This window comes from Aulonocara stuartgranti (assembly GCF_965226115.1).
Source record: "Aulonocara stuartgranti genome assembly, chromosome: 3".
In the NCBI taxonomy this organism is placed as follows: Eukaryota; Metazoa; Chordata; class Actinopteri; order Cichliformes; family Cichlidae; genus Aulonocara; species Aulonocara stuartgranti.
The window spans coordinates 9,436,541-9,463,946 of NC_138941.1; the positions used below are offsets into that span (position 1 = coordinate 9,436,541).

Here is a 27,406-nt window from a genome sequence, read left to right on the forward strand (position 1 = left end):
CCAGAACTCATCAAAATTCGGGCTCCACAGAAACCCAGACGTCACTAAACAAGCGTAACAAGCAAAGTGAAAACTGGTCGTTCAGCTTTATTGACCAAAGATAAGCTCACATGTCACCTCATGACACAGACACTTATTTCCACAGCATGCACGAGGACTGACAATAAGTGTCTATAAAGCCACTTCTATCTGCCACACCTGTGCTTCTGTCATGGTTGCTCTCCTCTCACTCTGTCATTTATCCACAGTCTGCCTCCCTCTGCTCCGTCAGCTGACGTCCTCTCTACACCACCTGCTGTGTTTTATCCTGCAAAAACACATTTAAGAAGCGTTGCACCGAGTAACGGGAGGAACTGCTATAAAATCCATTTAAAGGAGGTGGTGCTGAGTGCTGTGACTGGGGTCCCACCACTGACATCACGGGTGGAGGACATGTTGGAAAACTGCTACAAAGTGCTGTGCAGCCAGCAGAGCTTACAGTCTGTCCTGTGTGTCATACAGGCTCTCACACTTAGTGTTTCTGTGACACATTGAAGAGAAGTTTGTGTTGTTCACAGTTGTGCTTGTACTGAGTGACAGCTGACATGACCTAACAGGAATAATGTGTCTGTGCTGAATGAGAAGTAACACACAATGAAGTCTTGATGCATCTCAATCATCCAGGAAAGTGAGTCTGTTGCTTCTGTTCATCTGGACGCAGCGTTTTGTGGGAGAAACGTGTCGTCATCATCAGGTGACGTCTTCAGTCTCAGCTGCAGGTTTCAGTCTTACAAACAGGACATTTGCATAAAGACTGAAAGCAGCTGCAGGAACGATGGGCTGGGAGCTCCGTTCCTTCATCTTAATTATGCAGATTCTCAGGACCATTGATCAACAACCACTGATCCATGTCCATGAGTCCCATTCACAGAGATGTGGGAATGGCTGCAGTCACAACATGTAAGATGGAAATAAATGAGAAGTATTTAGCTGAAGTGGATTTGATTTATGTTACTTCTTTTTTAACTTGTAGTTCTACATTGGAAGATTATTGTGATATTGGAATATAAAAATACATTTATATTCTATTATTTTCTCAAAATAAGCGTCACACTCGTGGAAGCCGGTGTAGCCGCCGAAACGCCTGCATTTATGGAGACTTTCAGCCCCAGGTAGGCCAGTTATGGATCTTGGGATCCACATTATGTCAGCAGCTGTTCTCCACCGTGAACTGTGTTCAAACAAACACGCTCACGCCTCACAGACGACAGCTTACAGTCCTGTAGAGATAAAGTGACTTCGTACAGCCCCGACCTGCAGACGCTGTGCGCAGAGGTTCAGGAGCAGAAGTCCCGTTGTAAACATATCACGGCAGACCCGACGATGTTTGCATGAACGCGCTTTTTTTAAAAGTCAGGTCAAGGCTCCAAAAGCCCAAAGGCGATATAACAGTTTGTGTTTGCTACATGGATCATTGTAGTTCAGCTTTCCTTTGTTATATTTCTTTAAGAGCTCAAAATGTGTTCATTACATAAATCAAATGTAATTTTCTCTGTAGCACTTCATGGATTTCATAAGCAACACACTGTAGTTGTTCACACAAAGCATAAAGGTAAAAACAATATACACAGTGTTATCTTCATTTTAGATGTCACAAAGTATTTGCGGCTCCCAGTGTTTTCCCGAACCCTGACCCTTTGCGTGGAAACCGGGTCCAAAAGGCTCTTTGGGTGTTAAAGGTTGCTGACCCCTGCACTAGGCCCAACTGACACATATATTTGATTCCAAATACAAAAAATAATGTGTAACCTGCTGGAAGAATGTAGGAGGTTGAGACAGGATCTCAACACTTGGTGTCTGCAACAAAAGACAACAATATGTGGGCCGATCGTGGCTCAAGAGTCGGCAGCTCGTCTTGTAATCGGAAGGTTGCCGGTTCGAGCCCCGGCTTGGACAGTCTCGGTCGTTGTGTCCTTGGGCAAAAAAGCACTTTGGGGTCCTCAGGGACGAGTAAAGCGCTCTACAAATACAGGCCATGTAATGGCAGAAACATTCTCTAGTGTAAATCCTGACTAGTTCATTAACTACAGATCAGTTTCAGTGAACATTATTCACAGAGGGATCTGAGTTCCTTATACCAGACTCTACAGAAACTGTAACACTGTGCAGCTCTGCGACTCAACAATATGACAACAATGTAACACACACTAGAATCATCAAATAAAGCCCCACTAACCACTAGAACTAGAACTAACTAACTAGCACTGGACACTTGCATATTAGAGATTTCTACCACCATAGGAGGCGAGATATCATCCTTGAACCAGAGCATCCAGCCCTCAATTTCGGACATAAAAAGCGACGTGGCCAGGCATGATAACACTTTGACTGAACTGCAGGACTGTGCCTCGAACCACTCTGACACCATCGCCACTCTCCAGGCCACTGTGGAGCGTTTGTCTGCAGAGGTAAAGAAGTTAGATGAGAGATGTGGAGCTCTTGAGGCACTCCAGGAGGAATCATTTAAGAACTGCAGGAATACCAGAAGGCACAGAGGGACCCAAGATGACTGAGTTGGTTCACACCTGTTGGCGGAGGCGCTATCTCTCGAGGAGAAGCCACTCATCGATCGAGCACATAGAGTGAATCGCCAGCGTCCCAAACAAAGTCATCTTCCTCGGCCCATCATCTTGAGATTGCACTACTACCACATTGGTGAGGAAATTCTGCTGAAAGCTGCAGAGAACAAGAACCTGATGTATAAGGGTTTTTAAAATAAACATCCTCCCAGATTTCCCTCCCTCTGTTGGAAACGCAGAGCCGCATTTGCAAATATGAGAGGAAGACTACGTGGGATGACCGGCGTCAGGTACAGACTGCTATACCCTGCAAAGCTGTTAGTGACCCATGGTGATGTGAGGAAAAGCTTTAGCGATCCCAAAGAGACCGTAGACTACGCGGAGAAGCACCTCTCCCACCCACCTTCAAATGTATTAAAAGCAAGGATATATCTATATGTCCAACGCTGACACAGCACTGTGTTTCTTCTTTTCCCTTTATATTCCATGTAAAGGTGAATATGGAACGTTTATGGCGATTTTCTGAATCTCGGGCAGATGAACTTCCCTGAAGTGTTTCCAGCTGGGCGTCGAGTGTTTGACCGACGCATGAAACGACACGTTTGTGAGTCTTTGTGAGTATTTATCACACGGCGTGCTGCGGGGAAAAGCCTGTTGTAACATTCATGTTTTAGCCCCTGACGGCTCTTTTTGGCTTTTCATCCCTAAACTCTCTGCATGCTCTTTCATGTGATTCGTTTTATTTTGAAAAGTCTCAATAGGATCTTGAGCTTTATTGTGAAAGGTTTATGTGGAAAATAAAGAAGCGGACGGCGGAGCCACGCGATGGTTTTACCGGCGTTGTTGCTAACGAGCGTCCGTAGTGTGGTTATATTAAATATAAGAGAAAGAGAGAACTTTAATACAGACACTACAGTGAGCATCACAACCATGTAACATATTTTACACCATGAAACAAACGATGTTTCATATCATCATCTGATATATATGTTATATGGAACAGGCCCAGCTCAGGCTGCCTGTGATGCAGCACAGCGCCACCCTGTGGTCATCACTGCACTGGTGACACTACAAACAACAAGTACACAGGATGGACGGTGGCCCTGAGAGCTCACACACACTGCTGCTTCTAAAACACCATGAAACAGGAAAATGCTGTGAAAGCACAAAATAATCACAGTTCAAAGAGACAATAGTGACAGAAACAGAGGCTTCACTGGTGCTGAGGGAGAAATCCCAGAGAAGCTTCCTTCCTGCCAGTATACGAGCCCACCAACAGAGACAGGACCAGTTCATCCTCCATCACTTACTGTGGCTCACGTTGCTCTTCTGTTGCTTTGCATCACAGACGCGTCTTTACTGGCTTCTTCTTCTAATTGCACTTAGAAACATGTTGTCTTTAACCTGTCACAGCTGCCCAGATGTTGCTGCTGAGAACATGTGGAGCTGATTCATGTAGTCATGTGTCTGTGAACAGCCAATCACAGGAAGACTTTCAGAAGAAACTCAGGAACAGCTGAGATGTGCTGAGTGACACAAGAACTTACAACAGATGTTAAAGTTCAAATGGTGGTTTTGTTTGCAGGGACTGTGAGTGGATGGAGATCCTGGTCCTCCTCAGCTGTGAGTTCTTCCTCTGTCATGAGAACCTCAGGGGGAGAACATGTGCTCACTCTCAGCTGCTTTAACAGGAAAGAAGCTCTTTTAGATCAAAGCTGAGAAACTGTTTGTAACAGCGAACTCTGTCACCTTTCTCTCCTCAGCCTGCTGCTGGACAGGCCCATGAAGCTCTGCTGTGAAGGCTTCCATGTCCCAGGCTTCACCTTTACCTGCTGACCAACGGGAGGCGTGGCCAAAACAGCGATGGGGAGTGGAGCAGCAGGTAGCAGAGGTGAGCCTATTGTATGCAGCCTGTTATCTGTGGGACCAGGGAGCACGTGATAGCAGATGTTGCTGATTCAACATCTGTGTGACAGCTGGAGCAGCACAGTCTGCAGGAAACATCTGTGCATGTAGGAGACACCAAGGTTTACATGGTGGAAGCAGACGACTGACTCAAGCAGCCTCACATCACAGGCTGCTGGCTACAAGCACATGACCACAGTGACTGGTTTCACTGGTGTCTGTCCCAGTCTGTGGCAGAGATACAGGAAGTCACAGACAGCCTGCACACAGCGTTTCCTCTGGAGTGTGTTTCACACCCTGTTTGTGTTTCTCACTAACATGTTGTAGTTCTTCCTGCACACAGCAGCACTTTGATCATTTCTCCTGCTTTTCTTCCTTTTCTAGCTTTTATACACTGACAGTAACACAAAACTCCAAAGTCATCATTTGAGGAGCTTCTTAAGAGTTTCTGTGAGTTTAGTGAAGTCAGCCTCTCAACAATAAGTGTGTGTGTGTTGATTATCTAATGTTCAGAGAGGACTGCACTGATGTAGCATCCAGGTGAGCAGCTTATGAGCCAACAGGGGAAATTTAGCTGTATTATTGTTGTTTAAATGTAATAATTTATGATTTCATGTTCCAATATTTCACTTTTCCCAACGTTTTGTTATCATTTGGTCTGAAAACCATGACAAACAGCAGTGTTACAGTTGTTAGCATTAGCTGCTATAGAGCACTCAGTCACTGTATTGGTGTTAGCGACATGAACATATCTGAGCTAACTGTGTGTTCCAGATGTGCAGCAAACCCAACTGTCCCTGTGTTTTCCTGCTGCAGACATTATCCCCATGATGCTGACGTCCTCTGGTGGGACGAGCTCACACGTTTATGGATTCAGATGCTAACTGGACCAGACTGGTGTCAACCTTTGTGCTATAGAAGCAAATCAAAGAAGAACCAGTTGAACCTGAGCTGTCTGTAGTGGTGACACCAACACCATGTCACCTGCACATGCTGACCCAGGGTCAGTGTTGAACCTATAAGCTGTGTCCTCACAGTTCAATATGTCCTCACTGCACAGGTCAATGACATCAGAGCTGTAATGTTGTTCCCGTCTCACTAAAACTTCTGGCATAAGGTGACTTTTCTGGGTGATTCCTACTCCAGGGTCACCAGTTTGAATCCCTCTGTTACTGCTGGGAACGTGCTGCTAAAGTGCCCTTGAGCAAGGCCACGTCCAGCTGATGAAGCCAACCCTGGGCTCTGCTTGCTGGCAGTGACAGAGTAGATGAAACAGCTCAGTGGATGCTAACTCACAGCTAACAGCGCTCTGTCATGGATAAGTGAAATAAAGCTGACTGACCCACAGCTGCACACAAACACCTCCAACACCTACAGGTCAGCAGGTCCACTGCTGTCTCTGATGGGCCCAAACTTTGCTTGTTCAGCGTTTGCTGCTGCTGACTTTGAAAATCACACCAAACATGGAATCAAATATATCGACTCAGCTTAGACTACAGAGAAGCTCGGCACTGCTCACAAAACTCAAACACAAAAGGCTTTTTAAAGACAACAATCACTTTGACAGACACACAAACACGACTGAGTACAGAGGAGCTGCTGGTTTGAAGCCACAGAAATGTTCAAATGTTTAAACACACTGCAGCGTTGCAGCCGTGATGCATTTGTGCTGCTAAGGCCACACACATCAGCTGCCTTACATTTTAGAACCAGTTCATCTCTGACCATGGCAGCACAGTCTTTCCAGTACAGTGATGTTGGTGGGGACAGTGGGGACTGATTGTTCATTGGCTGTAAGCCGGTCACATGGACGTTTAACTGGTGCTTTGATTGCTCTGTAGTCTGTTGTGCCTGTGAGCTGCTCCTAAAATGAGACAGATTATAATTGTCACCATTCTGTTAATGACTCTTATTATGTGCGCTCTCCTCCACTGTCACACTAAACACATTAAACCTTTATTTTTGTGTAAAGTCAGGATTTATTGGCTCTTCTTAAAAGCGTCATGAAGTGCAAAACTCAGCAAACATTATACAAAAGTAGATTTAGAAGCTGAACTGAAAACATTTAAAGTGACAGTCAGCACAAATCCAGCTGACATCTCCATCCAACCCAAGTCTTCATTTAAAGTCATTATAACTGTGACACACGTTTGTTACAGTATTAATCCTGCCTGATGCTGCAGGGCCAACATCATGAAACAGGCTCAGCATTTATTTCCATTATGAAACTTTATCATTAAAAACAAACCATTGTTCTGCAGTCGTCCCAGGACTGTCGGTCAAACGTTCTCTCCACATGTTTAAGGCTGAGCTCACTTTATCGTCTGCCTGAAGGAGGAAAGCAGATGTTACTAAACATCACAATAAAACATATGAAATGGGTGCACATGAGGAACGTCTGCACTGTTAAAGCCATGCAGACATCTTCACACATGAAGCAGCAACACCTCTCAGTTTAGCAGCAGCTGGTAAAAGCCACAGTGATCCTGGAGCCTCCCTGAAGGACTCGTTCATCAGTAACTGTCAGGAGGACGATTAAACCTGCTGCACACGTCCTGTAGTTACACACTCGGGAGGAAAGACGACGTCCTCGCTCTGCAACATGATCTGTGTTTCATCCAGGACGCTCAAACACAGATTGGTTTCCAAATATTAGACGCACTGGTTCTTCATGCGTTTCTACCTGAGCACTCAGAGTCATTTCTACAACAGGCCTCCTTCACCTGCTGGTGCCTCTGTTTCTGTGTTTGGCTGTTTCCATCAGTGCCTGATGTTTGTGATCTTTGATCTGTTCTGAAGTCTCTCTTTGTGACACAAATGTTGTTTGGCTTCTTTTGCAAACAAGGCAAAAGAACTTTAATGGATTCATTTGCTGATCTTACTGTTCTGATGCAAAGCCGTCCTTTCAACGCTTTAGAAAGAAAACCAAACAATGTTTTTAAAACTTTCCCAAAATGTAAAAGCTATTAAAACCATAAACTTCTGCTCCTTGATCATGTGATTCTTCTTCTAGACTGTCTGTAATTGTTATTGCTGATTGTCAATAAAGTTGTTTTTTATAAGTTATGTTGTAAAGGAAGCTTGTGGCGAGGGAGGAGGGGCGACTAAAAGCAGGTTCATATAGTGGGAAAGTCCTCAGGTCATGTGAGGATATTTACTGATGCGTCAACACTGTCAGATAAAAGAACGGCTGCTGCATTTGTTCTCCCACAAATAAGTTTGGTGATGAGTAAAAGAATTACAGATGATGTGGCAGTTTATACTGGGAGCTGGTAGTGATGTTACTGGCTTGAACTGGGTGGAGGACGCACTAATATGCAGGTATGTGGTTTGCTGGGACTCTAGCAGCGTGCTAGTGAGCACAGGTGATATGTCTTCAGACTCTAGGCAACATATTGTTTTTGATATACTTCATTTACTGTATAGAATCAAACACAGAGGGATAGAAGTGGATTTCTTATGGCTCCCTGTGAATATCGGTGTTGATGCAATGAACAGGACGATAAGTTTAAAAAGGTGCAGCAAGAAGAAGTCGTGCAGGTTTGACTATAAAATACAGTGAAAGTGAGGTGAAGAGTATAATGAAGGTAAAGATGAAGGACGAGTGGCAGGCACACTGGGACAGAGACGGGAAAGGCAGATATAATTATACAGAAAACAGTCGTGTAGAAGAAGCTGCAGCAGAGACCAGGATGGAATCTGGAGAGTCAGAGTTGGTCACACAGGCTTGAATAGCACACTTAAAAAGGTAAACATGACACAGGAAGTGTGACTTCTGTGGACCAGAGGAGACGTTTGACGGGTTGTTAGCGTAGTCAGGATGCTGGATGGAAACGCTGTGCCTGATAGGATGATTACAGGCTGGACTTTGTCTTCCTGTTACAGATGGATCCAGGCCCTGGATGACTGCTGGACACACATGACCCACACTAGGCTGCCTTCATCCATCCTTTCCTCCTTCACTGAGACTCAGAGTCAGCATGTATGTATTTATCAGTGATTTGAATCCTTTCATTACAGAGTGAAGTTAAAGTAGACGTGTGAACACACTAATAAACACAAAGGGACACAACTACTACTGCATGATGGAAAGCTGAAGTATTACACAGCTTTATGAACCTCCTGTTATCCTGGTAGATGAGTACATCAATAAATCTTTTACTTGAACATCTTCTGGCTCCAATAAGCTTTGAAATGTGACCATGAAGTTAGAGACACACTGACTGAAACCCACAGCTGTGACTGTGGATCACATCCACACACAGTGTAGCTGCTGTCTCTGTGTGAGCCTTTGCACTGCTGCTCGCAGCACCGTTATATCACTCAGCGCTCGCTGCTGTTATTGAATCCACTTTTTACTGTCCGTGCAATCAAGCTCCTCTGCAGAGCTAGAAAATATCTTCGAACCAGTTTATGTGTTAGGGGATCCTTTGCAGCTGTGACTGTTGCCTCTGTTTTTGTCCTTTGGTTCCTGGGAGCCTTTTACATTTCCATCAGCAACAAATATCTGAACAGGCTTTATTGTAGGAAATACAGGATTAAATAGTTGTCATTATTTATTAGATGTTGTTAAAGATGATCCGATGCTTGTTTAGTTTAATGCTGTGGCTTCAGTCAGCATCACTGTGCTGTATAGTTTTATTTTTCTGATCCTTCTGTTAAAGTTGCTGAATAAAAGCTGGTTGGTCTGCACCTCACCTCTGCCTCGAGCCTCCTTCTTTAAAGCAGCAGAGGCTCTTCATTCAGGTATCACAGCTCGAGTTGTTCTGCAGGAGACCCAGAGTACTGTCCTTGGTCCATAATGACATTAATCCTCAAAAATAGTTCTGGCATAATAATTGTGCACACAGTGTAAAACTGAAGAAGCTTCTCAGATGAAATGTCTTCAAGAAACTTAAAAAAGTCCAGACACTTTTGTTTCTGAGCTTCTTAATTCAATTCAATTTTATTTATATAAATCACAACAGCAGTCGCCTCAAGGCGCTTTATATTGTACAGTAGATCGCACAATTATAGATACAGAGAAAAACCCAACAATCATATGACCCCCTATGAGCAGCACTTTGGCGACAGTGGGAAGGAAAAACTCCCTTTTAACAGGAAGAAACCTCCAGCAGAACCAGGCTCAGGGAGGGGCGGGGCCATCTGCTGTGATTGGTTTGGGTGAGAGAAGGAAGACAGGATAAAGACATGCTGTGGAAGAGAGACAGATGAACCGCTGAGTGTTGTCCCGTCGAGGTGGCTCTTCTATGTTGTGCATTTATGGCACCAAACCACAAATGCAAAGGAAGAAAGGGTCGAGGCTGATTGGTGTATGTGCCCATGAGTATGAGTGTACACGGGTGTTTCTCTGTGTTAGTGACAGTCTGACAGAAGGCTGCATCCCTCAGCCTCATGTGGGCTGTGTAGCCCCTTTACAACTGCAGTGAGAGCTCAGACCTGTTTCTGGTGGGTGGTGGACTCCTCCAGGGCTTCCCCTGATTCCCCTTCTGCCACAGAAGACTGTGGCCTCAGAAACTCATATCTGCTTTTTGCAAATGAAGCGAACCTGTTGGCTTCATCAGCAGGGGCGGATCTAGAAGGGTGGCATGGGGTGGCAAGTGCCACCCTAAAATGATCCCTTGCCACCCCAAGTGCCACCCCAGTTTTGCATATGACGGTGTTGTTTATTAAAATAAGTTTAACAGTTTGAGCGTAGTTACAGTCAGCAGTGAATATAAATGCTAGAACTGGATATATTCCATAGTGTCCCCCCCTCCACATTAACAAATGGTTCAGCCCATAGCAGGACGGCTTTTTTCTTGTTTCCAGCAGCAAGCGATGCTTATGATTGTGTCAGAGCACATTTTGAACAACACCATGGGAATTTCTGATTTTACACAGGTGGGTGGATGTTACACTGTGGAAATGAAGGAAGGTGAGTGCTATTTTAAATGGTTGTAGAAAATGAAAAAACAGCAGGTGTATTGGCTGCATTTTTAGATAAATAGTTGTATCTGTTTACAAAATGTACAATTTATATTTGCATTTCAAGTTATAAACATTTACCCAACACGTCTGTGGTTTTTTTACAGTAAAAAATACTGCTAGGATTTTAGGTTCTTTGTGTGATTTCAGATCAGTAATAGTTACATTAATAGTAATAGTAATACTAATGCAGTATGTCAGTGAAAAAACAACTAAATTCAGTTGAGCTGAAAAGATACCAAACAAAGCAAGAGGAGGAAAAAATAAAATGAAACAATCTGAGGGTGAAATACAAACGTAAACTCAAAGGAGTCACAAATGTCCGGTTGTGTTTCAGACCTCAGAGGGTGAATCCAACAAATCATGAAAAATGAGGTTTACATGTTTGTTCATGACAGTGCAGATTTCTGACATTTTGTGTCATTTAAGCTGCAACAATGTGACTGTTTTCTAACAAAAACAGTGAAACTTAAGTTAGACTTGTGTTTGTAAATGAAGCGCCCCATGTTGTGTAGCTTTCTGGAGTTTATACTTATTGGGCTACATATGTATTTAATATACAGGCTGTACAGTACATAACATCAAAACTCACATGTTTCATGTAACTAAAGTGTGTAATCATGTGGGTACAGACAATAATTAAGTTATAGACTATATTTATATGAAAAACGTGCATACTTACTGCATTTGAATCATTTTAACCACATGTAACCACCTGCATATGTGTTTGGGGGGAAAAGGCTTTGATTTTGCCACCCTAAGAAAATTTCTCTAGAGCCGCCCCTGACCATTTCACAGGACTTGCATTTAAAGATGCAACAAGACTAAAATGGTTAGGGTCAGGAGGTCAAAGGTCAGGGCTCCTGTGGGTCTGAGGGCGGCCTCACGCTGGAGAAGGATGAATAGAATAGAATAGAATAGAATAGAATAGAATTCAACTTTGTTGTCATTGCACATGCACAGGTACAGGGCAACGAAATGCAGTTTGCATCCATCCAGAAGTGCTTTAGTGATATAGATATATTACAATATATATTAGCAATAATATAGATATGTGAGTATATTACAGAAATGGGTCTATTATGGTATGTTATAATGTACACGGTATGAAGTATGTTGTGAATATTCTATAACTATAAGTATGTACAGGCTGTAGTGAGTACAAGCTATGTACAGGATATGAACAGGATATAAATATGAAAAACTATACAGAATATGAAATAAATAATTTTACAGAATCTGAGATATACAGCTATACAGAAAACAGTTGTAGGATTAAAGATTATCGAAGGAGTCTGACCTGAGCCAGTGTTTGACATGAACACATCAGCACTGCTGTCAGTGAGCCTAACGACAGCCGTTAGCATCATTTCAGTGTTTCAGTCATAAAAACACTTCCTGTCTCTGTGGTGGTTACAGTGACGTCATGCAGTTTGTGCTTTGACCTCCAGAGGGCGACAAATCAGCACAGACAGAGAGCTCCATTCAAACTTTGCTGCCATCAGGAATAATTCTTCAAATATAATCATCAGTGTTTGAGCAGTTATGATATCAGGGACAATCTAGACATGTGTGACAATACTGAACATGTCACATGACACACCTCAAACATCATGTGATCCACTCTCAGTCTGCACTTTCATTCATGACTTCAACAGGTTGAAACGAGCTTTGAAGAAACATTCAGTGAAATAAATCTTTCATGGATTCATGTGAGCAGCAGATGAACTTTGTACCAACAACATCTTCAATAACAGAGTCTGAATGAAGCTCAGGTGTTGATGCTGCTCACTGATTGGACGCTTGGTTTCAGCTCTGCTCTCAGTCTTTACTGCACAGGTGAAGGTAGAAAGTGTGACTGGATCTATAGACTGGAAACAGAGAAACATGCTGGACATTTGAAGCTTTGCAGCAGAAATGTTCATGTTACAAATACAGCAGAGCTGATCTGGGATCAGTGTGTTCACACCTGCAGCTACAACAAGGTTTCATGTCTCCACACGTCAGCATGTGAACTTTACTCTGACTCAGTCTGAGCAGTCAGACGGCATATTTTTAAAGTTAACACATCAGCACACACAGAGCTGAGCCCCTCCCACCTGTGCTGAGTTTCAGGTGGAGCCCCGCCTCCTTCCAGGAAGCAGCTCACCTGTGTGTCCGTGTTTAGTGTCCAGGTGTGGAGTGGAGCTCGTTGTTGGTGTGAAGAAACTGTAAGTTTGCTTTGTTTCCTCCTTTAACAGTTTGTCTTTAGGAACTTTACTGTTTGTTCAGCTCGTGTTTGATTTCTTCACACAACAAACTGTGTGTGTTTGTATTTCCGGTCTCTCCATTAAAGTCAGTGTGTAATGTTTCCTGGCTAACATCAGCTGTGTGCAGCTTAGTTCAGCACAAATCTGCCGCTCCATAGTTCACGGTAACGGACTCACAGCTGGACCAACGAGGCCGAGTGTGTCTGCCACTCTGAGCTACGTTCGTGTTTGTGTACTTGTAGTTTGTACTTTGAGTTCACTCAGAGCCCACAGAGGACGCAGCGTACGTGATGACGTCACAGCCCTTTACCTCCTTTACTGTCACTGTGATTAATATTTACACACCAGACACCTGCAGAGCTCTGACGCTGAGCTAGCACACAGCATGCTAACACTAAGCTAAAGCTAGGCTAGCCAAGAACCCAGAGTGAGTTAAAGCTGAGTAAACACTGACCCCAGACCAGCACCGTGATAAAGTGAGCTGCTGCTGCTGAACTTGAACAGGTAACAAAGTGATGAGCAGTCAGGCTGCAGGTTTCTACCTGTTCATGTTTCTACATAGAATCACTTTGAAGTGTCTTTGTGCTGTTTCATCTTTGATTTGTGTTCATAAACACTCAGAGAAACATCACGTGACCTCATCAGGATCTGTGTTGGTGTGTGGGGCTGTACCTCAGCTTTATGTTGTTACATGCTCATTTGTTCATTTTACACAGTAACATCAAAGTAATGTTATGAGGAGTAATGAAGTAACGTACTCCATTACTTTTAATTAAAGTGTTCTGTGTAATATGTGTAATAATGACTGTTTTGAGTAATGACCAACACTGATCACAACAAAGAGGAAATGCCTCCAACATGCACAAACATTTGAGCCACAACATGCAGTTAATGTGCACAAATGTCTTTGATATGCTGCTCAGTGATGGTGGTGACTGTCAGAGCAGAGCTACTGAGAATCAATAAGTAATATCAATGATGGGATCAGAATCACTAAATTCTTCTCATCCCTGTCAGTATCATACATGTGCTGTATAATGTGATAAATGTAGAGGTGCTGGCTGTTCTCTCACTCTGCTGTTTAGCTGTAAAGGACGCCTCCCTGCCTTTGTCTCATTCATGACCTTTAATAGTCTCTTCTAACATGCAGAGATCTGTATGATCTGTTTCATAGAGTCTAACCAGCCTGTACAGGTAACAACAACAGTCACTGCATCACTGACACACAAACGTCATCTCTGTCAATAACAACATTCATACATGGAATAAAAACACATCAGTGGATCATTGCTGGAGCTGATGTTTGTGCTCCTGGTGCAAAGGCTCTCAGTTTCCTCCTTGAAATAACATCAGTGGTGGGTCAGCGACATGCTTTCTTTCCCTCTCAGGTTTAAATATCTGGGACTCTCCACCGTTTGGTTTTAGAGCTGAAGAAGCTTCTCTGATGAAACGTCTTCCAGAAACTTAAAGACGTCTCTTTTCTCTCCAAGCTCCTTAGATCACATGACCTGGATGACTGAACCTACAGATATATTGACCTGGTTTCATGGTCACATGACAGGTCAGAGGTCAGCGACTGTAACTCAGTTCCTCCTGTTAATGTGAACTCACTGAGTGTTTGTGGTTTACCTCTCAGACTGACTGAAGATGATGATGGAGGAAGAGGAGGACAGAGCAGAGTCTGCAGGGTCCAGCTGTCCGTCTGTGAGGAGTGACCGGTCCAAAGGTCAAAATCCAGAGTTCAGTGGTGAACCTGGAGCAACGAGGTCAGAGAGCTGAACTCACTGAGTAACAGAAATAATTCTGCACTGACATTATAATCAGTGTTGACTCTGGTTGATTGTCTGACTGTGTTTGTGAGCTGAGAGGAAATGAAAATGAGTTTGTAACAAAAATCAGTTTTGTCCAGTTTTCCTGTAAAAAGCTGAACTCTAATCTAAGAGGATGTTACTGACAGGAAACAGCTGCATTATCTGCAGTCTGTGTGATCACAGCTGCTTCAATCATGTTTGTGTCTGCAGAGGTCAGAGGTCACAGTCTGCAGGGTCCAGCTGTCCGTCTGTGAGGAGTGACCGGTCCAAAGATCGACCTCCATTCTTCAGTGGTGAACCTGGAGCAACGAGGTCAGAGAGCTGTGATGACTCCTTTACATGTTTGTGTTTCCTGGATAAATATGACCTGAAACATCCTCAGATTGTTACAAAGATTCATTAAAAAGAAAACAATGAAAGAGAAAAGATCCAAATGTTCGACTTGGTCATTTGCTGTTTGAGGACAGTGATGCTCATATCTGTGGGGAAAGTGTGACCTGAGTGGGTTCATGTTTGTCTTTAAAGAACAGAGCTGCTCTGATTCTCTTTGTGTCTGATCTGTTAAACAGTCTGAGAGGTCACACAGAGACCCAGCAGCTAAAGCCTGGATCATACTGGCTGCTGTTACTCCATCAGGACAACACTGAACCACAGTGGTGTGGATGTAGTGGATAAATCCCACCATACTGATGCTCAGAGTTAACCACAGGGAACAAAACCAGATGTTACCTTCAGATTGTGACCTTTGGAGTGGACGATGCAGATTTCAATAGAGAATAAATGTTGTTGTTTTTCAGCTGTGAAGAAAGAATCTAATTTTCTGAACTTAAGAATTTATGATGCTGGAAACAACATGGAGACTATAACACAACATTTCCACTGTGTTCATAGAATGAATGTAAAACTGTCAGACATTCATTAAATATGCAAAATGTCTACAGAAGCATCAGAGGGTCAGACGTGAAGCACTCAGTGATTTTGATCAAATGACTCATCAGTTATTGATCTGTACTACACTGATCTACCACGTTAGTAAAGCTGGTGTTCTGGTGGTGGAGGGAGACTCGGATCATGTTCTGGTTTTGGAGCAGTGATCTGCTGATGGTTCAGTTTGATGAGCTTCTTCAAAATCATCCCTGACATCACCACTGAAAGGACGTCCATGAAAACAGACTGAAAATTACTGATATGTTCACAATCTGAGAGTTTAAAACTTGACAGACTTGATTCAGATGAAGTTATTTGAGCAGAAACTCCTGGATCTTTATCCTGTGTTGATCTAATCCTTCATGGTTCCTCCACAGAGTGGAGCAGCAGAGCTCAGAGGTTCCCAGTGGTCAGTCTGCCCAGCAGCATCAAACACAGCTGGACTCCATATTTATGGTCTGTACATGTACAACAACTACTGTTACATCTGTTCTGTTCACAGTCGTCTCCATGCTGCTCTTTGTAGACCAGTGGATCGTCAGTGTGTCCAACATGGATCTGATGTTTGGCTCCATGATTTCAGTCTGATTGGCTCATTCATAAATATTCTGTTCCAGCTGCTGGAGGACAACATCATCACTTTTGTGAAGAACGAGCTGAAGAAGATCCAGAAGGTTCTGAGTCCAGATTACCCAGAATGCTTAGAGAGTCAGAGGAGCAGCAGGAGAGAGGCGTTTGTGAAGATCACAGTGGACTTCCTGAGGAGAATGAAGCAGGAGGAGCTGGCTGACCGTCTGCAGAGCAGTAAGAGGATTTATCTAAAGATTTAAGCTGCTGGATAAATGAACATTTTCCAGAGATGAAAGATGGAGCAACATGTTTTAAAGATTAGTTCTTTTTGGAATTGAGTGTTTATTTTTCTTCTCATTCAGAACTTCAAGCTGCAGTTTGTCATCGTAACCTTAAATCCACCCTGAAGAAGAAGTTCCAGTGTGTGTTTGAGGGCATCGCTAAAGCAGGAAACCCAACCCTCCTGAATCAGATCTACACAGAGCTCTACATCACAGAGGGAGGGACTGCAGAGGTCAATGATGAACATGAGGTCAGACAGATTGAAACAGCATCCAGGAAACCACACAGACCAGAAACAACCATCAGACAAGAAGACATCTTTAAAGCCTCACCTGGAAGAGATGAACCAATCAGAACAGTGCTGACAAAGGGAGTGGCTGGCATTGGGAAAACAGTCTTAACACAGAAATACAGCCTGGACTGGGCTGAAGACAAAGCCAACCAGGACATCCAGTTCATATTTCCATTCACTTTCAGAGAGCTGAATGTGCTGAAAGAGGAAAAGTTCAGCTTGGTGGGACTTGTTCATCGCTTCTTTACTGAAACCAAAGAAGCAGGAATCTGCAGCTTTGAAGACTTCCAGGTTGTGTTCATCTTTGATGGTCTGGATGAGTGTCGACTTCCTCTGGACTTCCACAAAACTACAATCCTAACTGACCCTAGAAAGTCCACCTCAGTGGATGTGCTGCTGATAAACCTCATCAGGGGGAAACTGCTTCCCTCTGCTCGCCTCTGGATAACCACACGACCTGCAGCAGCCAATCAGATCCCTCCTGACTGTGTCGGCATGGTGACAGAGGTCAGAGGGTTCACTGACCCACAGAAGGAGGAGTACTTCAGGAAGAGATTCAGAGAAAAGAAGCAGATCAGCAGGATCATCTCCCACATCAAGACATCACGAAGCCTCCACATCATGTGCCACATCCCAGTCTTCTGCTGGATCACTGCTACAGTTCTGGAGGATGTGCTGGAAACCAGAGAGGGAGGACAGCTGCCCAAGACCCTGACTGAGATGTACATCCACTTCCTGGTGGTTCAGGCCAAAGTGAAGACGGTCAAGTATGATGGAGGAGCTGAGACAGATCCACACTGGAGTCCAGAGAGCAGGAAGATGATGGAGTCTCTGGGAAAACTGGCTTTTGATCAGCTGCAGAAAGGAAACCTGATCTTCTATGAATCAGACCTGACAGAGTGTGGCATCGATATCAGAGCAGCCTCAGTGTACTCAGGAGTGTTCACACAGATCTTTAAAGAGGAGAGAGGACTGTACCAGGACAAGGTGTTCTGCTTCATCCATCTGAGTGTTCAGGAGTTTCTGGCTGCTCTTCATGTCCATCTGACCTTCATCAACTCTGGACTCAATCTGCTGGAAGAACAACAGAGAATCTCGATGTTGTCTAAGTTAATTAGCAAACCAAACCTACAATCTCTCCACCAGAGTGCTGTGAACAAGGCCTTGCAGAGTCCAAATGGACACCTGGACTTGTTCCTCCGCTTCCTCCTGGGTCTTTCACTGCAGACCAATCAGACTCTCCTACGAGGTCTGCTGACACAGACAGGAAGTAGCTCACAGACCAATCAGAAAACAGTCCAGTACATCAAGGAGAAGCTCAGTGAGAATCTGTCTGCAGAGAAAAGCATCAATCTGTTCCACTGTCTGAATGAACTGAATGATCGTTCTCTAGTGGAGGAGATCCAACAGTCCCTGAGATCAGGACGTCTCTCCACAGATAAACTGTCTCCTGCTCAGTGGTCAGCTCTGGTCTTCATCTTACTGTCATCAGAAGAAGATCTGGATGTGTTTGACCTGAAGAAATACTCTGCTTCAGAGGAGGCTCTTCTGAGGCTGCTGCCAGTGGTGAAAGCCTCCAACAAAGCTCTGTGAGTATATTTGTACTCATGTCTTTACTTTTAACATCCAACTGTGTCAGTAATTTATTTCACCAGGCTTTCGGTCTTTGTATGAAATTGTATCCTAAAGTTTTGGGATTTCTCCAATACAACTGTGACCTCTTTGATGCCTCCAGAACTCGAGACGCTGGATTCACCATAAACTCTGATGTTATCAGTCTGTGTTTAAACACTTAGGCTGCATGTGCCTGATGTTGTGATACTTTATATTCACATGCATGCTCCTAGATACATTTCTACTGCAGGTCTATTTTAGTCACAAATGTTGGTGAAACACTTGCTTTTACATGCATGGTGGGTCCTGCATTAAAGAAAGCATTTGAATTACTCAGTGAATCCTGGCAGCCAGAGAAACATCCTTAGTTCCACTTTAAACTAAACTCTGCTTCGGTCTTCCACAGTGTGTTTGTTGTTTCTTTGTTGTTGTTGGCCTGCTCTCTCCTCTCACTCCAATCTGGTTGCAGCAGATGTTTGTCCCTCCCTGAACCTGCAGACTTGGGTGCAGCACCTCAGTTCATCTTCAGTCTGAAACCAGCTGTTGTAGCTATATCCCCTCAAGCACACCTTCCCTGGTCATCTCTGCTGTGGTTGCTATAAAATTTAATCTTGATTTAAAAAAAAGAACAAAAAACCTCAAGTCAGACTTGATGCCATTTGTTGGCAGCATGGTGCCTGTTTGTCTTTGATGATAAACTGCAGCACAGTCTAAAGCAAACCTTCTGACTTTATTGACTTTATGCATGTATATATTCTTCCTGTTCACCTTGGACACACAGCAGCTCTCTGTTTGTTGTGATTGGATCTAGAACAGCCAACATATCCTAATCTAGATGATTTCTAAGGTGGTATCTGGGACGAAAAGTTAAAATCAGCTTGGATGGCCTGTACTGTATGATGGCCTTGGTTGCACCACATTGATGGCCATGCAGGGTGGTTCACTACTTGGGCAAGAAGACCGAGGAGTGAGCCACACTTGGTCAAAGCTTGGTCATTCAAGCTCACTGTTTTCCCCTTGTTGGTTGATGATAGTATTTTTTTTTTGACTTATAGTCATCATTGTCTCCAAATTAACTCACACACTGCTGACTGCTGTAGCTTACCTGGCTGAGCAGGTGACCCATGCACTGAAGGTTAGAGTCGTGACTCCAGGGCCTGGTTTGAGTCTGCCCATGACCATTTCCTGTGTGTTATTCTCCTCACTTCTCCCTCCCTTCCTGTCTTCTTTGTGCTATATAGTGAAAACAAAAGGCCTCAAGTTGTGAAAACTCTTCCCCTTCATCATCTTCCATCTCTCTCATCTAAAATCTCCAGTATTCTCTGAGTAGAGAATCTTTTCACAATCTTGAATGATAAGGATCCAAGTGGGTAAAGTTATTTATTTGTTGTGTTCCTATTTGCAGCTGGGATAGATTAAGAAAAACTATCGGCTGCCCAAATTACATCCAGTTTAGAAGACAAACATTGAGTGAAGTGTTTGTTTCATCATCCTTCACAACTCATCAACCAGGTGTCACAAACTGCAGCAGGACAGTACAAAGCATGTCATACTGGATGGCTGCAACAACCAGAGTTTTACCTACCTTTTGTATTTCGTGACAGCATGAGCGTAATATTTACTGAACAGAGTCGTCTTCTGTAATCTTTTCAGATTCAGAACACTGTATTTATTTTCAAGGGGCAATTAGGATACTGAGCTTTCCAACCATACATACAATACACAAACATCACATTGGGGAGACGGGTCAGGCTAGGTAGCTGGCCGGTCAGCCGCTAGAGCAGCGACCCGGAACCGAACAGCAGAAAATGCACAACATCAGGAAAGATGAGGAGAAAAAAGAACTCCTCCCAGACTGAGCTCCAACAGGGAGATCAGTTGGAGAACAGACAAAAAAAATGACCTTAGCGCAGAGCACATGAAAACTCTTAATGCACCATAGAAACACATGACAAGCAACAGGGATGGGTAAAAGGTGAGAGACAGCCGGTGTAGACAGCGCACCCGGGCCTGCAGCATTTGCGCTGGTCCCCTCGACCCACCGTCTGCACCGGGAGGGGATAAGCATGCTTAGGATGGGAAGGAACAGTCTAAACACCGTCTGTTATCAGGGTGAGATTTGTTATGTTCAGCTCCAGCCTTGAGACCACAGCTGGCGCCGGCATGTTAGCCGCATGAATTGATGGTGGCTTTCTTTGGTGAACTGCATGTCAATTTCACAGCTGATCTAACAGTCCGTCACTCGTCTCTCAATCTCCCGTTGGAGAGCCACGAGCTTCTCCCAGAGGTTATCGGTTTTGTGCTCAAAGAGCAAAGTCTGAGAACTCACGACCACCATGAGCTTCTTCAAGATCTTATCCGTGCTGCGTTCAATGAGCCCATTTTGAGAAGTCACGACCCGTCCCATTGTTTCAGTCACAGCGGGCAGCCTTGTGGGGGTTTGAACAGCTGGTTCCGCTTTCTTTAATCTTCAATAAGCCAGGGCCAAGCCAGCTCAGATCAGCAAGAACCCTTTGCTGCTGTGAATGTCCGTGCTGCTATATTTCAGGATCAGGCTCTAAATGTACAAATGGATCTGAGAAGATTTCCAATCATGTTTCTACTAGATTTACAGTTTGTTTTCATGTCTTCTGACTCAGAAGGTGGAGCAGGTGGAGCTTACAAGGAGTAAGTGCTGCTATAGAAGAAGAGTTGTGTTTTAATGAAGCTATTTAGTTAACCAATAATTGTATTGCATGCTGGCATTAAAAATGTTTCATTTGACTGATTTATTTAATTTGTTTGTTTGTTTTCTTCCAGACTGAGTGGCTGTAACCTCTCAGAGAGAAGCTGTGATGCTCTGTCCTCAGTTCTCAACTCCCAATCCTCTAGTCTGAAAGAGCTGGACCTGAGTAACAATGACCTGCGGGATTCAGGGGTGAAGCTTCTGTCTGCTGCACTGCAGAGTCCACATTGTACACTGGAAACTCTCAGGTCAGGATCCAAACATATCATTAAATGATATTATTGTACAAACAACCAAGCTTTATAGAATTGGCAGGTGAACTTTTCTTTATCTTTGGATTGCTTAGGAGATTCTTAATTACTGTCTGAAGATTTTTTACAGTCACATATTTTGTTTTAATGGTCAAACAGAATTATTGTTCAGTTCAATGAGCAGGTAGCTGTGAGGTTCATAATAATGAGGTATATTTGTATTAAAGATGACTAAACTTGAACAGTAGCTGTGTGAGTTACTTTGTTTACTCATGTGTGCTGATGTTGTGAGTAATTTAAAGCTGAAGTAAACTTGTAATGAGTTTAATAGAGTTTCTGAAGTAAGTGTACTTGGAGACATTTATGTGGTTTCTAAAGTCCAGGAGCAGGAGGCTGTGTGTAGCATAGAGGAACCCAGACCTCAGCTTTGTCTCCTGGTTTCTGTTGCTGCTGTTACAGTTTCCCCTCATCGTTCCTTCAACAGTCTCCTCACTGTAACAAATCAAAGTGTTACTGTATAGATTCACGTCTGAATGTTGCCATGTGCTATTAACACTGAAAGCGATGTTTCATACACCCACGTGGTTCAGTCACACAGTAACTGATGGTAAATAATGTTTGTGTTGAGCACATCGTACAGGTCAGCTGCTCCACACAGATCTCAGGTTTACATGCAGGAACAGTTTGTGATCATGAAGGATAAACCTCACTTCCTCTTTGTTTCATACAGATGTGACATGAACAATAACACATTCATGAAATCCTTTTAGGAACACAAACACTATTGTAGCTGGAGAATATATTTGAATGTAGGATAATGTAGGGGATCATAAACCACAGTAATAACTAACCACCACCTCACCATTTGGGTTGGTAGCTGCATGTTGATTGATGAAGTCATTTTCTTCTTCCTCCATTTCTACCTTATTAACATCAGATTAAAAGCTGCACAGAGACAGGCCCTGGACATGTTTAGCCTAGCTTAGTACAAGGACTGGACATGGGGGAAACGGCTCTCATCACTGGATCAAACCATGAAAACAAATCTGAAGTAAAGTTTTGTTGAAGTGAACTGTGGTGGTGCCCAATGTTCCCTCTAAGCTGCGGTCGTGCAACTGCGCGCTGCTGGCACGTCTCTGCACACAGAAAATCTGTGTTGCACACAAAAAAAAAAATCAAATCTCAATTGAAATTAAAATTAAATCTTTAACAATTCTGTTTTGCAGTGTTAGTCAGTGACTGGCTGCTCCCATATGGGATTAGAACGATGCCACCTTATCCCGTAGTCCAGCCAATGATGTGATTCACATTCGTATATACGCAGCTAATCAACGTCGCTGACAGGCTATGACAGCGTCCTTATGTGCCGACACCGGTGTTATAGCGAGCAAAGTGGCTGATGATGAGGTGAAGCCACGTTAATGACAACGTGTACAACCATTGGAGATGTGAGCAGGACAGACGGAGCAACTGAGGGAAAAAGTGTGGACTTTATACCAGTTTTTAAATTGTGTTGATCGGCCGCGTAAAACCTGAGCTATGATAAAATATCTGCAATGTTTGGTTTTCTTCCTGAATAGTATTGTTGTTTATAACAACGATAGTATTCAGTATTTATTGCAACAAACTTTGTTGTTTGCAAAACTCAGTTACTTTTTTGAAGAAGTAACTATATAATTAATTGTCCAACATTGGTCATTATATCCTGTATTTTGCAGACAGAGTTACAGACTCTCTCCCAGACCACAGACTCATAATACAAGTCAGAGCTTTATAAAAATAGAAAAAATAAAGTTGTGTTTTCAAAATTGGAGTTCAAGTTATTTTTACTTCCAATAGTGTTAACATGCTACAGGTCATGAACAAGGTTGTTTTTAATTTTCATTGTAAGTGGGCTAAAGCAGTTAATTAAAAGTAGTCTAACATAAATGTAAATGCTGTAATTTGATTACTTTAATAAACCGTGTAACTTGGATGGATAAGATGCTGGCGTGACCACAGTGCACACGTCTGCTGTTGCTCACAGTGGTCCAAGGGACGCTCAGGGAGTTTGTGTGTTCGCTCAGACACATGAAACATTAGAGGGAACATTGGCGGTGACTGGCAGGGAAAAGGGGAATGATAAGACTTACTGTAAATATAATTATGTATGTATTGAAAAAGGAACAACTAAAATGTTCCAGCTGAAAAATGAAATCAGTTTCAGTTTATGAGCTCTGTTTGTTTTCTTTACAATTCCAACCTTTTATTTTGAAATGAGCTGCTCATTCCTGTTTAGAGTTGATGAGCTGATGTGGGTGAGAGGACTCAGGCAGCCTGACAGAGTTGATGTCCAGGTCTTCCCTGCTTGTCCTGATATACATAAACATGAGTATCCTTGCAGGTCAGATCTCATCAGTCACACCTGGTAGTGCAGCTCTCCTCTAGATTGTAGTGCTTGTAAAACTAGGATGATTTTAGGAGCCTGGACCGCAGATCTAAGGGAAGATATGACTTGGAAAGACTAAACCAACCTATTAGAGGTGTTTGCACTAACATAGATAAATACTCAGATTTACATCTTTAGTGTCTCACAAAGGGTTGAAAAGTGAATGTGCACAGAGAGGTTGGTGGTGAGACGGGCACTTCCAGCACTGTAGATGTGTTCCAGCTCAGTGTTCATGGAAATAATCCGGAGAGCAGGATTCCTTGATGAATGTCACATCTTCTTAAAGTTATAATCCACAGGGAAAACTGTGAAACTGTCGATCTGATATCTACTCAACCAATCAGGTGTTTACATGCCCTTCACTGATCTCCAGCCCCACCTTATTATCAGTTTCTCTCTTTTACATCTGAATAATCTTCACTTCACATTTCAGTCAGGTCAGATTTCATTAGCACGTTCACTTTAGCATAATCCATTTTAATCCAAACACCTTTCTCTTTAAACTCTGTTTGTCAGTCACAGTATATCCAGTACAATCCTCTTTTTCACTGCGTCACACACATTCAGAGATCAGAGTGTCCTGTGTGTGCTCTCATTCACTCACACTCACTCTCATATGGCTGAAGTCTGTTTGTACACAGGCTGTCAGCTGGCCTGAGTTAGGCCTGTCTCTAAAATCATTATTTTATTACTTTTATTCTGATTCATCAAAGCCAAACTCAAACATATTTATATTTACTGATTATGTTCTCATCAGTAATTAACAGTCAGTACATTCAGATATGAATCATAATTCAGTGTTTAACATATTATCACAAATGGACTGCACAGGAGATCTCCTTTATGAAGAAACTGTGAAAGTTTGTCCAACAGTGGGAAACATTTCAGAGAACATCTCAGAGAATATCTGTGAAGCAGAAACTAAACATAATAATAGAAGAAAAGCCAAATAATGATCCAAATCCTGCTCTGAGACTATCAGACAGTAAAGGCTTCCAAAGACTGCTCACCTCTCAGACTTATTTAAAGATGCTGGTGCTGTCCACAGATCAGCTGACCTGCTGGGTCTCCATGATCAGCTTTGTTTCTTGGAGATAAAGGCTGAAGCCTTTAGAGCTTCAGTTCTCCAGAGCAGCAGGATGTCTGAGGTCCGCAGAAACACAAAAACACAGCAGCTAAAAATAGTTGTTCAAAGAAAACGAGGTGGGAGCTGCTGATTCCTGAGCTTTGATACTGGATTAGCTTCAGTAGTTATTCCAATCACTGCTGTAGGAGCTACATTTAGTCACAGCTGACTGTCTTCTTTGACCAATCACAATGACTACTGTTGTAAAAAACAAGCACACAAAGAACCAATGAGAGTGTAGAACAGGATAAAGAGCTCCTGTGATGGTGGCAAAGAAATGAGCAGCAGACGGCCGTCTACATGTTGTAGTGGTTTACAGTCACCAGGGGGCGCCGTCACGGCCACGCAGTCAGTGGGCTGCTCTGCTTGTGCTGTTGTTGGTGAAGCTGAAGTGAAAGCGAATGTTAAAACAATGAAAAGTGTCCACTGCAGCCTCCATCTGAGCTTGTCATGTTCTTCTTCTTTGATCCTTCGTGTTTGTGCTGAACACTGCTGTCGCTCTCTTCCCTGTTCCCGCCCACTTTCTAACCAATCAGCATTGGAGCGCGCACAGCGTCGTCCACACTGAGCTTTGTTGTGAGCGCATGGACTCGTCTGCAGAACATTTGTATGGGCTCAAAATGTGGTCATAAATATTTTGTACTTGTAAATCAGGATTTGTATGTGTAAAAAGAATTTGTGTGTGCGTGAATAAAATTTGTGTGTGTGGACTTAGCCAAAAAAACCCTGCAAGTTACAAGTACGAATTTTGTACTGTATGTATGTATATATGTATATATATATATATATATATATATATATATATATATACATACATACAGTGGGGCAAAAAAGTATTTAGTCAGCCACCGATTGTGCAAGTTCCCCCACTTAAAATGATGACAGAGGTCAGTAATTTGCACCAGAGGTACACTTCAACTGTGAGAGACAGAATGTGAAAAAAAAAATCCATGAATTCACATGGTAGGATTTGTAAAGAATTTATTCGTAAATCAGGGTGGAAAATAAGTATTTGGTCACCTCAAACATGGAAAATCTCTGGCTCTCACAGACCTGTAACGTCTTCTGTAAGAAGCTTTTCTGTCCCCCACTCGTTACCTGTATGAATGGCACCTGTTTGAACTCATCATCTGTATAAAAGACACCTGTCCACAGCCTCAAACAGTCAGACTCCAAACTCCGCCATGGCCAAGACCAAAGAGCTTTCGAAGGACACCAGGAAAAGTATTGTAGACCTGCACCAGACTGGGAAGAGTGAATCTACAATAGGCAAGCAGCTTGGTGTGAAAAAATCAACTGTGGGAGCAATCATCAGAAAATGGAAGACATACAAGACCACTGATAATCTCCCTCGATCTGGGGCTCCACGCAAGATCTCATCCCGTGGGGTCAAAATGATCATGAGAACGGTGAGCAAAGATCCCAGAACCACACGGGGGGACCTGGTGAATGACCTGCAGAGAGCTGGGACCAAAGTAACAAAGGTCACCATCAGTAACACACTACAACGGCAGGGAATCAAATCCCGCAGTGCCAGACGTGTTCCGCTGCTGAAGCCAGTGCATTTCCAGGCCCGTCTGAAGTTTGCCAGAGAGCACATGGATGATACAGCAGAGGATTGGGAGAATGTCATGTGGTCAGATGAAACCAAAGTAGAACTTTTTGGTATAAACTCAACTCGTCGTGTTTGGAGGACGAAGAATACTGAGTTGCATCCCAAGAACACCATACCTACTGTGAAGCATGGGGGTGGAAACATCATGCTATGGGGCTGTTTTTCTGCCAAGGGGACAGGACCACTGATCCGTGTTAAGGACAGAATGAATGGGGCCATGTATCGTGAGATTTTGAGCCAAAACCTCCTTCCATCAGTGAGAACTTTGAAGATGAAACGAGGCTGGGTCTTCCAACATGACAATGATCCAAAACACACCGCCCGGGCAACAAAGGAGTGGCTCCGTAAGAAGCATTTGAAAGTCCTGGAGTGGCCTAGCCAGTCTCCAGACCTCAACCCCATAGAAAATCTGTGGCGGGAGTTGAAAGTCCGTGTTGCTCGGCGACAGCCCCAAAACATCACTGCTCTCGAGAAGATCTGCATGGAGGAATGGGCCAAAATACCAGCTACTGTGTGTGCAAACCTGGTAAAGACCTATAGTAAACGTTTGACCTCTGTTATTGCCAACAAAGGTTATGTTACAAAGTATTGAGTTGTATTTTTGTTATTGACCAAATACTTATTTTCCACCCTAATTTACGAATAAATTCTTTACAAATCCTACCATGTGGATTCATGGATTTTTTTTTTCACATTCTGTCTCTCACAGTTGAAGTGTACCTCTGGTGCAAATTACTGACCTCTGTCATCATTTTAGGTGGGGGAACTTGCACAATCGTTGGCTGACTAAATACTTTTTTGCCCCACTGTATGTTTAGGGAGTGGTCTGATGGTACATGTCGTTATTACATTAATAATATTCAAATAGTAAGGGTATGCTTAAAGATAAGGTAAAAATCATATCATATAATGTAAATGGCCTGTCGAATCCAATTAAACGTAATAAAATTTTAACTAAAATGAAGAAAGAACAAGTACAAATAGTGTATCCACAGGAAACCCATCTAGACTGTAAGGAGCATGAAAAACTGAAAAGAATGGGTTATACAACAGTTTTCTCCTCTTCCTATAAAACTGGACGAAGGA

General features: G+C 43.2%; 1 protein-coding gene and 1 long non-coding RNA gene across 3 annotated transcripts in view; one reads left to right on the plus strand and one right to left on the minus strand.

Moving 5' to 3' along the window:
* The window catches only part of LOC309702542, a 125,170-nt gene that overhangs the window by 40,582 nt on the left and 57,182 nt on the right, over positions 1-27,406 (minus strand). The window lies entirely within an intron of this gene.
* Positions 12,618-27,406, plus strand: part of LOC309702166 (protein NLRC3-like) — a 197,945-nt gene continuing 183,156 nt past the window's right edge. Inside the window, exons 1-6 of one of the 2 annotated variants that reach the window (XM_082526624.1) lie at positions 12,618-12,640; positions 14,316-14,445; positions 14,674-14,802; positions 15,795-15,873; positions 16,035-16,221; positions 16,350-18,150. In XM_082526624.1, the coding sequence (XP_082382750.1) occupies positions 14,327-14,445; positions 14,674-14,802; positions 15,795-15,873; positions 16,035-16,221; positions 16,350-18,150 (2,315 nt within the window). In that variant the 5' untranslated portion in view covers positions 12,618-12,640; positions 14,316-14,326. The remainder of the gene's footprint in view (positions 12,641-14,315; positions 14,446-14,673; positions 14,803-15,794; positions 15,874-16,034; positions 16,222-16,349; positions 18,151-27,406) is intronic. The other variant, XM_082526623.1, reaches the window with a different exon arrangement.